This window comes from Lampris incognitus, chromosome 9 (assembly GCF_029633865.1).
Source record: "Lampris incognitus isolate fLamInc1 chromosome 9, fLamInc1.hap2, whole genome shotgun sequence".
Taxonomy (NCBI): domain Eukaryota; kingdom Metazoa; phylum Chordata; class Actinopteri; order Lampriformes; family Lampridae; genus Lampris; species Lampris incognitus.
This window is the reverse complement of record NC_079219.1, coordinates 23343840-23356363: the sequence shown is the minus strand read 5'-3', so window position 1 is coordinate 23356363 and position 12524 is coordinate 23343840. Positions and strand designations below refer to the sequence as shown.

General features: G+C 47.2%; 2 protein-coding genes across 3 annotated transcripts in view; one reads left to right on the top strand and one right to left on the bottom strand.

The window, feature by feature from the left end:
* Positions 1–12524, top strand: part of si:dkey-122a22.2 (uncharacterized) — a 48314-nt gene that overhangs the window by 29199 nt on the left and 6591 nt on the right. Inside the window, exons 9-11 of one of the 2 annotated variants that reach the window (XM_056285989.1) lie at positions 1958–2040; positions 2216–2312; positions 2457–2698. In XM_056285989.1, coding sequence (XP_056141964.1) covers positions 1958–2040; positions 2216–2312; positions 2457–2624 — 348 coding nt within the window. In that variant the 3' untranslated portion in view covers positions 2625–2698. Of the gene's footprint in view, positions 1–1957; positions 2041–2215; positions 2313–2456; positions 2699–12524 lie in introns of those variants that run through there. The other variant, XM_056285990.1, reaches the window with a different exon arrangement.
* zfpm2a (zinc finger protein, FOG family member 2a) overlaps positions 6727–12524 on the bottom strand; it is a 129932-nt gene continuing 124134 nt past the window's right edge. Inside the window, exons 6-10 of the mRNA XM_056285988.1 lie at positions 11921–12127; positions 10888–11115; positions 8771–10449; positions 8335–8713; positions 6727–8270 (exon numbers count right to left, since the gene is read on the bottom strand). Coding sequence (XP_056141963.1) covers positions 7828–8270; positions 8335–8713; positions 8771–10449; positions 10888–11115; positions 11921–12127 — 2936 coding nt within the window. The 3' untranslated portion in view covers positions 6727–7827. The remainder of the gene's footprint in view (positions 8271–8334; positions 8714–8770; positions 10450–10887; positions 11116–11920; positions 12128–12524) is intronic.

Genomic DNA, 12524 nt, shown 5'->3' with positions numbered 1-12524 from the left:
TATAAAAGGATGATGTTGGTGGTGGTTGGGGGGGCTTTTGTTTTCATAGAAACAGAGATGTGTTAAATTCCCGTCATGTGACGCCAAATGCCACTCGAAATAAATGAAAACAGAAACCATTTCTGAGGTCGACAAGACATCACAAACCTACTATTTGCTGATGTACGCTATATTGCGGTCTCATCATTTTGACAGGTCGTTGTGAAGACACTTCCTGTGGAAGGCCGTTAATACAGACTACAAGCTTTTCCAGCCCCTTACTCTAATACTGCTGATGAGCTTCTGTATGGGATGTTGTTGTTTTGCAGCCGTCCACACTGAGATCTGCAGTCTCTATCGCACCGGTGACACTCCTGTCTGTCACGATGTCTCGTAGGCGTTTCTTCCTCATGGTGGAAAACATTTCAGAAAGAGTCACGATAATGGATTTTGCGTTGAAGAACAGCAACCAATATTCTGCGAGACATGACAAAAATCACTCGATGGACTCGCGCTCTGCTTTTCAAGGAATAATAAGTGAGCAGTCCCGTTTGCCGTATGGATGTAGGGGAGAGAGACGTGGCGATCACCATGAGACTGGAGGACATGTAATTTCATTAGCCTTTGTCGAACACATTTTGAACATTTTCGCTTCTCTGCTTTCGGTTAGCTTTTTTTTTCCGGAGAATTGGAAATTAATGAATTTAGATGCAGGATGCTGGATTTACCAACTACTGTTAGCATCACTTGCCTTAACAGCATTACCAGCATCCGCTCAGTTTTCTTTTTTTTTTTTATTGCGGTTTTAAATGAGCTGCCTGTGTGACGGGTCCATGACCGTTTCAGGACAGGTCAGAGCAGTTCAGTGATGCAGCTTGTTCTCTGCTGTCACCCCCTGTTTCACGGCAGTACTGGTGACAGACCTCAAATACGTATATCACCTTTCAAGTAGTAGTTGTTCCTAGGGAGCTGGAGACTTTATCATTCTACAGTTCTCTGGGCGAGAAGAAGGGGTTGTAGATGAACCAGTGAGAGTTAGAACACATGCACACAACCATTTTCTCTCCGTCTTTTCTTCAGTTCAAGCACTCTCTCTCTCTCTCTCTCTCTCTCACACACACACACACCCAGAAGAGAGAACTCAACAGAGCGTGCAGTCCATTTCCCAAGGGCATGTTCTGTGACCACTGCCTAATTGAACTGGAGCATAACTGTTTGCTGCCATGTTAATGGCGCCAAAACTATCTCCTCTAATCACACGTGTGATAAATACATTTAAATAAGCGTACCACTCAATTTCAGAACCCACCTTTTCCTATGGCCCGATGATGACCTTTCTCCCAAAACTTAAAAAAAAAAAACCCCAAAAAAACAGAGAGCCAAGACTCCCAAGATGTGGCATCCTACCCACATCCTGTTTGGAGCTGCTGCAGTGAGTGAATGAAACTTGCATGAAATTTGCAAAAAAAATCTGCGACCTTACATCTAAATGGACTTAAATGCAAATACTCCGTTCTTTCTTTTCCAGTTCATTCTCCATGTAAATTTTGCATGACAAAAGGTCGTCGTAGAAAAGCAGACGTGGGTTTCACTAATACACAGCATTTTTCAACGTTTTTTTTTTAAAGTCAACTAGAGCAGTGTCTCTCAACCCAGTCCTCAAGGACCCCCTATCCTGCAGATTTTCTTTGCAACCCTGGATAGGTACCTGTTTGTAGTTATTCAACCAATCAGCAATGAATGTCAGAGTTTGCACACCTTGCATAATGAAGTGCTATGAAATGATTGGTTGAGTAAGTACAAGCAGGGCAACCTATGCAGGGTTACAATGAAAATCTGCAGGATGGGGGGGGGGTCCTTGAGGACTGGTTTGAGAAACACTGAACTAGAGTATTAATTTTATTCTCAAAAAAAAATTTTTTTTTGGTTTTGTTTTGTTTTTTTAACAGACCTGTGTTTCTGTCTTTCTGTCCCATAGAAATATTTGCTAAGTAACCCTGCCCACCAAAGCAGCGCTGTGGACGAGCATTATTTTATAAACGAAAGTGCATCTCAAGTAAGGTATGGCCAAACATATTGTATCACACACTTCCAACTGATAATGAGGAAAACTTCTCACATCCTCTTTTTTCTTTCCAACATTTCCCGCCATGTTATGCTATTCCCATGCTATTAAACGTAGTCAAAATGAACAGTCACATATGACGGGAATTCTACCTGAAACGTCTCTTTTCAGGGATATCATGCAGTTCAAGCCGCTCGCCAGCAGGACATCTGTCAGCGTCATCACCGGCGAATCCTTCGACCGGCAGATCGCGGACAATTTAAACGAGGTGAGAAGTCTTTCACTGCTCCTTCCCGACGCACGTCCAACACCCGTAGGAAGAATGTGGTGCGCCAGATAGTCCACGCCACAAATAATGAAATAATACTGGTTGCAGACACCCAAAACAAATGATTATTTCCCCCCCTACCAGATGGTAGCAAAGCTTCAAAAGAAGTTCCTGGATGAGTCATATCCGTCAGCGAGTCACATTCAGATAAAAGGAGCAGACCGGCGGATGATCTACAAGAAGCCATCTGCCATCATTCAGCACCTGCGGAAACTAGTCAACCAGCGACGGTCCAAACCACAGAAAGAGTGACCTGTGGCCAGAATGTCTCTTTCCTAAACCTAAACCCAATTTGGGAAATTGTCAAAGTATCTGGAGAGCTTAATCGACTGTACCTCAAAAATAAAGTTTTTTTTTTCAATTGAGCATTTTTTTTTTTACATTTTTTGTGGTGAAATCGAACTTTTGCATTGACAGGGGCGCAGGAAGGTTTTGAGCGGGGGTGCTGAGGTGCTCTCTATCTAAGCTAGTATTTGTTTGCCAAGGAAATATCCCTCCCCCTCTCAGTCTCTCGCTCACACGCACGGTGGCACAACGACGGACCCCAGTGCACTCGTACAGAGTATAACTAAGCACACACACACACACACTACAAAGACGTAACGTTAAATATTTGGCCAAAAACGTATTGGAATTTACAGCCAAGAGGTAAAAGGAAGGGAAGCTGTTCAGAACTAGTGTTAGCGCTCTGGATGTAAACAGCTACACGGTCAATCAAATGGCACACACGCATGCCCACCATTCGACACACCCAAGTTCTAATAGGCCCATATCGGTTACGCACACAAACGCCTCCTTTTCACGACAACACTGCTAGCCGAAAACATGGCATTAACACAGACACGGGATATCCGTTAGGCGTAAGAACAGTCTGCGCTGCGCACATCAGCTGGTGGAATATCAATAATGTGAAGTTGCCTTTCCTGCTAGTTATTATGGATGTCATTTTAAAGTATGCCACTCAGCTCATAGCAGTGCCAATACCTGGCCACATACATAGCCTACTACAAACATGATATTGACTATTACACACATTCTGCAAGGCGGCAGCAATAACCAAAAAATGAATAATAATGCATGTCAGTCTTAATTATTTGAAGACTCTAAATGTGGACTTCCGTTCTGGTGTGGTGTCGATAAATCTCTTCATCAGTGGCTGAATGTCCATCCGATCAAGAATGTCACTGTGGACGTGCAGTAAAGTCAGGTGTGTGAGTCGTCTCTGGGTCACATTGTCCCGTAGCCACGTTTTGAGGCGGCGAAGGGTGGAGAACGACTGCTCAGAGGAAGCGGCGGAGACAGGTAGACACAGGCAAAGTTCAATAAACGTTTCCACTTCTGTACGTAGTCCCCTTGTTTGGGGATGCAGTGCTCCTACAAATCCAGCAACATCTTGAGCTGACATGAGTCCTTTTGTCTTGGAGAGCTCAGCCGTCAATGTGAGCTGCATATGAAGACGAGATTTGTCGATCTGATTGGGGAGCTGTGCAGCATTGATCTCATTCCACCCAGAGTAGGTTCCATTTGCGGCATTGATAAGAGTCTGCTCTCTCAGGGCTGCGAATCGCAGTCCTCCTTGGTCGAATCGGCGATCTAGCTCGGTTGTCACGCCGCCATTGCTGCTCTCCTACACCCGTCACGATGGCCTCGGCCTCCTCTGTATCCCTTAGACGGGCAGGGGTGGTTCTGCTGGTTCGTGGAGGAAGGGGCATTTGAAGATTGTTTCTTTCTGCACAAGCTTCCACTTTGGCAGTCATCTCCTGGACAACTTCATCTTCTCGCAGTGCGTGCATGTGCTGCCGTGGCGCAGTCACACACTCCAGTGCGCCCTTCGCACTTGCCTTCTCACTTTGGAGAGTTCTGGCTACGGTCTCGCACGGTCCAAAAAGAGCCTCACAGCTCAAAAGGCCAAAGTACGTTCTTGCTTTTGTAGCTTGTTTGTATAGACCAGATATTTTCGCCCGAGTGTCTCCCCTTACTGCCTTGTCTTGCTCTAGCACCTTCAGCGTCTGCAAAAGGGCTGTATATGAGGCGCAAACCCGTGAAACAGCCCTTGTGCACAACCCATCGAGTCGGGCATAATGACGGCAAGTTGCAGACCACCTCATCAAGTGTTTCTCCAGTTGAATCTGGCGCATTATAAAACCCGAGGAAAACATTCACTGCCTCGAGTTTTGAATCCACATATTGCAGACTACAGGAAAATTGCTCCGTTGTGCTTACATCAGTGGTCGCATCTGCAGTTAAACCACAGAAATAGCGCTCTCTCGCTTCACGACTTCTCTTTGAAGAGCATTGGCAGATATGTCCAGTATTTCATTTTGAATTGTGTCCGACATCCAGTTGTCTCTTCGGCTGTAGCCACTTGCAGGATTTAGGCAAATCATATGTCCTCTCCATCATTCGTTTCCAAAGCACTCCATCTCGATTATTATGGCCTCTTAACGGAAGCCCTTCATTGCCGAGGAGTCTTATCGATCCAAATATCAGTTCTAAGACAGTTCTGGCAGTTTGCTGCTCTTTCTCAACACCGTCCGACAGTAGAGCATTAATTGGAGTGTTGTTGAGCGAAGCAGGCATCCCCACTGATTCTGAATGTATGTCTGACATGTGCTGGCTAAACTTTGTGGTTGCTTTGCGGCAGTTACAAAAGCCTCCTACTGAGAATGAACTTGTCTTTCTATCGTGACGTCTTCACCCCTTCTCTGCGGCTTTGCAGCAGGTGAAGCAAGTGCAACCATTTCCCAGTGCAACCATTTCCACCTCTTTTTCAACCAGCTTTTTTGAAATGGCCGCTCGAAGGTCTCTGTTGCAGTTCTCATCCCAGGAAAACGCACGTCTGGTCGACAAGGCTCGTCAAATCCTCCCACACTCACCTTAGCTGGGCGGCCTGGCCTGGAACATGGCGCTGCTGGGTCCTGCCGGTCTGTGTTTGCTAACGTTAGCTCTTGGGTGTTAGCAGCCGCTGACCCACTAGCTACACTGTCCGCGCTGCTAACATCCTCCTGGTGATCGTCACTGGGGACAGCAGAAGTAGGCCTAGGTGCTGCTGCCTCAGCAGCATCTTCTAACTCGGTCGTCCTTGCTGTTTTCGCATTTTTAGAATTTAAAAAGCCTTAAGATTCGTTTTTGCGCCATGTTGTTAAGTTACCTCGTCCGACAGCTGTTTGCCAATCAGTGAGTGCCTCGTGACTGAGCGTTTGTGTCAACATCAAAGTGACCCCGTAGGTCTGTGATCACTACAAACTAACAAACACATTTTGATTTTAACATCTGTTTTCTTCCCCAAAGCAAAATTATTTATTATATCGTTTTAATATATATATATATACTAAAAAACAAAACAAAAACTTGCAGGCAGCAGCAGCGGTGCTCCTCCTGCCTGCAGCTCCTTCTCCCTGCAGCTAGGGGGTACTGCAGCACCCTCAGCACCCCCCTTCCCGCGGCCCTGTTTGCACAGGTCTGGTTTACTGTCCAGATTTTGTAACGAGGACTTGAGTATATTCCAAGAGGTCAAATTTTTAAAATGTCTGAAATTAAGAAAAAACATTTATTTATACTTGTCAGGTAATTTCAGTTTCTTCAAATGGTGTCGGTGTCAAAAAAGAAAAAGAGACTACACCTGCTACCTGATACACAGTATGTGAAGGCTACAAAAGTCACTCCTGTCAATTATTTCATCACAATAATCAGAATTGTGATCGTGACACCAGCTGGAGTGTTTGTGTCCAGTTATTTGTTACAATTTCTTTGTATCTTTGCAGTTGTGTTTGATACTTGAAGATGGAGGATTTATGTCATATCCAGACACCCGTTAAGAGGGAATGGCATCGTGTCTGCGGGTGGGAAGCCAGATGTGGGTATGTGTCCTGGTCGTTGCACTAGCGCCTCCTCTGGTCGGTCAGGGCGCCTGTTCAGGGGGGAGGGGGAACTGGGGGGGGGTAGTGTGATCCTCCCGCGCGCTACGTCCCCCTGGTGAAACTCCTCACTGTCAGGTGAAAAGAAGCAGCTGGTGACTCCACATGTATCAGAGGAGGCATGTTGTAGTCTGCAGCCCTCCCTGGATCAGCAGAGGGGGTGGAGCAGCGACCAGGACTACTCGGGAGGGTGGGGTAATTGGCCAAGTACAATTGGGGAGAAAAAGGGGGGCAAATCCAAAAAACAACAAAAAAGAAAAGAGTGAATGGCATACAGGTGAATGTAAATGATCAGTTTATGAGTCTGGCTCAGGTTTGCCTTACTGTAAATAAAAAGTTTTTTTTTTTAAGACTTTGCATCTGGTTTTTACTGTATTGCTGTTATTCTAAGGGCATGCGCATGAGATAAGTGTGTACTTCTGTAATGAATTGGAAACGGTGAAAGGAAAAAACAGACAGCATTAGATTATCCTGAGGATTTCAGTTTAATTATGACACCACATCAAAATAAAAATTTCCAACAGATCTGGAATTTTCTTCCATCCATATACATGCATAGCAACAACGTTTTTTAAGAAACATTTTTCTCCCATAATCAGGACATTGGAATGATCACTTTACATCAGTAACCTGACAGACCTCCCACCCATCTTGTTCATCAGCAATAAACTTAATTCTTGTACAATTTCTTTTTTTTCCCAATGGGGTTACAAATAATTATATGCACAGTCCCCATTCCATAATACTGCTTTCAGTAATGTTCCCTCATTTACAAAGTATTGCATTGAGAGCAAATTTCAAAAAGGGAGACCAAAGTGTATCATCAAACAGAAATACAAGTACTATACAAGAATGCTGCCATCCTCATGAAAACATCCACATCTGAATTGAAGAAAAGAGACAGGGACAAACAGCCACATATGAATGCAAAGCCATGTCTATATGCCAAAATGTGAGATGCAGGGTTGCGCCTGGTTATCACTCCTGAACGGTGACTTTTAAGGCTAAGAAGTCATCAATTGCAAGCTGCAAGTGACATTTTGGGCATACACGAAAACTGGTACAGCAAATAAGAATACACAAGTGCCTCAGTAGCTATTTTTGTGTCTAAAATGCATCTCATTTTTGTATTCTGTCTATTGTTTCATTGAGCCTACATTACAGTGTAAACGATGTGTGCTACACAAGAATGACTATACAATAACATTACAAACAACTCTGATATAAATTTCATTTTGAATTTTAAATTAAGATCACTACTCCTATTAATACTGATTGTAAAATAAATAAATGTGAAAGTGGCACCAATATTAATATCTTGATTCATTTTTCTTTTCTTTTTCTTTTTTAACCAATGGTTTTGCATTTTTCAGTCTTAAAACGATGAAAGAAGAAGCTTCTCTTGATTGTCCATGAGCAGCGTTTAGAACTGCATGATGCACTATTCCAGACACGACTGTACCAAAACAGAAGAAAAAAAGGGGAGGGGGGGGACCAAAAGTTGGGGACGGGTGCGGGTGGGTCTTGTTTTTCTAAACTTATTTTACATGCTCCGCGGCATGTGATGAACAGTAAAACTTCTTATGGGTAATAAAGTTTGACAGGTTGTTGAACTGGATGTCGCAGAGGCGGCAGTACTTGCCACTTCCAGGAGCCTGGGCCGAACCATTTACACCTTTATTGGCCGCGGGTGCCACCTCCTCAGTCGGGGACTTGGAGGACGGTGAGACGTTCTCGTTGGAGTCGGCCGGGTTGTCGGCGCCCCACGTGGGCGAGGGATTGCCGGTGTGGCCATCTGGCTGCTGGGGGTTATGGGACTGGTTCTCCTGCTGAGGTGGAGCCGTGCCCGAACGCTCCTCGGGCTTGTGCCCCCCATTGACTATGACCATGCTCCTGTTTTTGGGCAGCAATGGCAAGGGCTCCTTGCCAGGGTGGGGGCAGCCATTAGCAGCAGGCTGCTGGGGCTGCTCTCTTGATGTCCCTGTTTCTCCTCCCCCTCCCCCCCCCTCCTCCGCCTCCACTGCCGCCGCCTCCTCCATTAACACTCTGCTCCTGCTCACTGGACTCTCCCTGCATCACCAGCCCTCCCGGCACGTAGTCAGTTGGCTTTATCCCGAAATATGGCGATATTTGCTCAGCGCCTTTCACCTTCTTTATTGCTCCGGGATAAAGACAGTGGGGCAGGAACATATTCTTGTTCTCATCTTTCGTCGGAAGGAGCTGGGGCTCAGCAAAAGGTTTGAGCCCAGGCACAGGCCCCAGGTGCGGGGGGAACATGCCTCCGTTCTGCACCATCATCTTCCCGTTGCCATTCTTCTCACATTTTCCAGGGCTTTTATCGTAGACATCATCAAGGTTGTTATTGCCTTCGCTCTTTATATCTGGGAACAGGGTTGATTCCAGGCTGCCAATCTCATTGTGCTGCTGTTGCTGTTGCTGTTGGTGTTGTTGCTGTTGTTGTTGCTGCTGGGCAGCAGCAGCGACGGCTGTCACAGGGCAAAAGTTCTGTTTATGTGCCAGGTAGTTCTCCACTTTGTTAAAACTTATCTTGCACACCGTACATTCGTGGTAGTCCAACAGTCTTTTAGGGGAGCTACAAGTCTTGTCGGGGGCTGGCGAGCACTTTTTGCTCAGGTCAATGGGGGCGTCCAGCTCCTGCTGTTCCATGGTATTACATTTGGGCGCTAGAATAGATTTACTGATGGTAAGGGAGGCTTCCAGGTGTTTGGGCACCATGCCTGGGAAGACGTCACACCGGGGATGGAAGCGGTCGGCTAAACTCTCCACAGCCTCCTGGGATGTACAAGGGCTCCCCATGGGGGGGACACCCAGGAACCCCGGCTGACCCATGGGTGGCCTCGGGTGGTCCTGGTCTGGGAGACACATCTCGTACATCTTCCTGCGCTTGCGGGTCCTCATGGTCCTCTGCATAGAGGGCACCTTGTTGGCAGACATGCGCTTCATAGGCGGGTCGTGGCGGGTAGCGCAGTAGTACTGTTTGTGGACCATGTAGGTCTCGTGGCGACTGAAAGTGATATTGCATGCATCGCAAGTGGTCTTGGTCGGGTCGTTGTCACTATCTGCCAGGCCTGTGTTGGGGCTCTTCCCCTCCATCTGCTTGCCATTCAGCCTCTCCTCGGCACCGGTCGGGGTGGAGACCTTCTTGGCTTGTCCCGGCAGATCTTTTTCTGGCCCTTTGGCCCCCACATTGATCATGTCCAATACGCTGGAGTTGAGACAGGCAGACTGCATCAGGTGGCTGTCTGCCTCTGCAGGGTGGCACCCGGCCAGCATGTTGACCGAACTATGGCCGCTGTTGGGGCTCACTGCCTCGGGGACCTTGTCTGCCAGGCCAGAGAAGTCAGGGGATTTTGCCATGTGCTGCCAGCGGCTGTTGCAGTAGTGCTTTTTGTGGACCAAGTAGTTGTCCAGGTTATTGAAGGTGATATTGCATTCGAAACAGGTGGCCCCTTTGGGCATAAGAGGGCTGTAGATGACAGGGGGGTAGCTGTTCCCTCCATGGCGCAGCCTCCGGTGAACAAGCTCTGACATTTTAGCCAGAATCTCTGAAGCCTGTGGGACTACTGAAATGTCCTGGGAGAAAGCAAACTGAGACAAGAAGGGGCCCATGGGAAATGTAGGCATGTTATGCTGCACGGGGGAGGAGGCCAGCCGGGGACTGGAAGGCTCCGACTTGATCCTGGTGTAAGAAAAGCTGGCCTTACTGCCTGGGTGAGCGTCCCCCTTCTGGACAGACAGCATGGGCTTCTTCTCGGCCTTGTCGATCTCTCCCTCAGTATTAGTCTCCTTGTTGAGGGCCCCTTTGGGACTTCCCAGCAAAGCGTCCTTCCTGTTGGCCAGCTCGGCGCGGGGCGGAGGCTGCTGCGGTGGCTGCTGGAGGCTGTCCTCGGGCCCCCGGGGGGAATGCTCTGTGCCGTCGGCCTCCCTGTGAAGTTTGCTGCCGTGCCCGTGTAAGTCCTGATGCTGTAAGAGTTCCCTGTGGCTCTGGAAGCTGATATGGCAGTGATTGCATCTGAAGGCCGCCTGTGACAGGTGAGACATGATGTGATGCTGGAATGTAATAAGAGAATCTGCCGTGTAGTTACAGATTGTGCATTTCAAGCTGGTGCCAGGAGGGAGGCTCTCTTCCATTTTGACACCTGTGAGGGAGATAAAAGGGAAAGATGCTCAGAATCTCGCCTCCCACTTCTCCTTTAGAGTTAACTGCAGAATCCATCAAACGCTGATGTGTTATGCCAAGCTTATGCTCATGCTCTAGATTTTTTCTTCTTCTTCTTTTTTTTTTTGCTGAAGGATGAACTGTCAACTAACTGTACCGGATGACAGCAGGATATGTATATTTATGAACAGAAATAACTGACATTTTCTCCAGCCCGTGTGAAACCCTCATGTCATTTTTCTTGAAACACAGCATTTGTACAAAAAAAAAATCTTCTTTATCAAAATGAATGGCAAAAAAACCCCCATCTCTTACACTTAAATCTCCACTTACAATGAAAGGCAGAATATGTACTGTCAAAAAAAAAATAAAAGAGTTATGGCACAACATCTCCATCATGCGTGAAGTTTCCACTCACCGCTGTGCGAGGTGCTCAAGTGCATTTCCAGGGCTCTGGCTCCGGAGAAGCTCTTGTTGCACTGTGGATAGGGGCAGATGCTGGAGGTCTGGTGGGGTCCTGTGTCGTTCTCCTCCACCACAGTCTCTGGCTCCCTCTGCCGCCCGCTGCAGTAGTACATCAGGTGGGCCTGCAGATTCCTCTCACTGCGGTACCAAATCCCACAGGCCTTGCAGGGGAAGATGTCCTCTGGATATACACATATAGGGACAGAGAGGATAGCATATTAGGATGCAGTACTTCTTGTATTCACGCAAGAATGGTGATTGACAACCTGCATGCACGCATGCAGGCATTTGCACATGCGCACATGCACACACACACATCCCCCTCTCTGTTTGTAGCACCCACTTTCCAAACTGATGTTAAAAAGCATTTTTTACCAAATCCTCAGCTTCTAAATACTGCTACGCTGCTAGCACTGGGTTGGTGACCTTTCTCAAGGGCAAACAAGAACACTAGACCATCTGCTTACAGAAGCCTCCCTGTCGAGCTGAACCTAGATAGCCCTCACTAAGTAAACAAACACACTATTTGCATGAAGCATGTATTTTGCAATTAACAGGTTAGTCTGGGCCTCAGTGTGTTTGTGTGAACCCAAAACTTGAAGGTCGATGGCTCTTATCTCCGGCACAGAGACTCATCTGGATTAATCTACGCCCAGCGGAGACAGGCTCCTTGTTAAGCAGGTGACTGAGTGCAGGACTACAGACTGTGATGTGTGTGTGTGTGTGTGTGTGTGTGTGTGTGTGTGTGTGTGTGTGTGTGTGTGTGTGTGTGTGTGTGTGTGTGTGTGTGTATGTGTACAAGGGAGAGAGCAGGAGAAAGAGGGAGGTAAAGATAGAGCGAGGGAGACAGACAGAAAGATGGACAGAGATGGAGTGCACCAAATAAGGCAAGACCAAGTGTTTAGCTAGCTTGTGTACTAAAAAAGTACATCCGTTTCATCTGTGTAAATGTCTGGGTATGTGAGTTTCTTCGTGTGCATACTCACTGTTGACAATGGCGGTGGGCAGGATGGAGGCCATGGCGGCCTGCTGTGGCAGGAGCTGGATGCTGTCCAGCAGCCTGGCTGGGTACATGCCCTCACTCAGAGACATATGGTTCACTGCCTGCAGGCGAGAGTCAAAGTCCACCGCAAACGCCACCAGCTCCTCACCCTCCATCATGTTCTTGGTAGTGGTACACCACAGTTGGCCACCTGGAAAATACAGAGATAGAGAAGACGCTTACACACAAGCTGGGGGACATTAACTGCGTTTACACGTGGGCAGATTTGCTGTCAGTTCCCTCGGCCGACAAGGACACGCTGAGGAGAGAGAGCATCGGCATTTGTGTGATGTTACATGAAATACAATGTCTTCATTCATTGCGACGTTGGCTGGTGTGGAATATGAGCACTGATTTCAACATCACTATAAAGAGACTTGTGATTCCTCGCACAGGGAACCGTCACACCTCGGCTGGGGTAAACTGCAGCCCACAGTGGTGGTGCCTCCTCGAGCACCGAGACAGGTCCTCCACATTATTAGATTGTTGTGTTTTGGGATTAAACATTCCTCTGAAATCTTCTGAACATATTCATTAAGTCAGAGAAA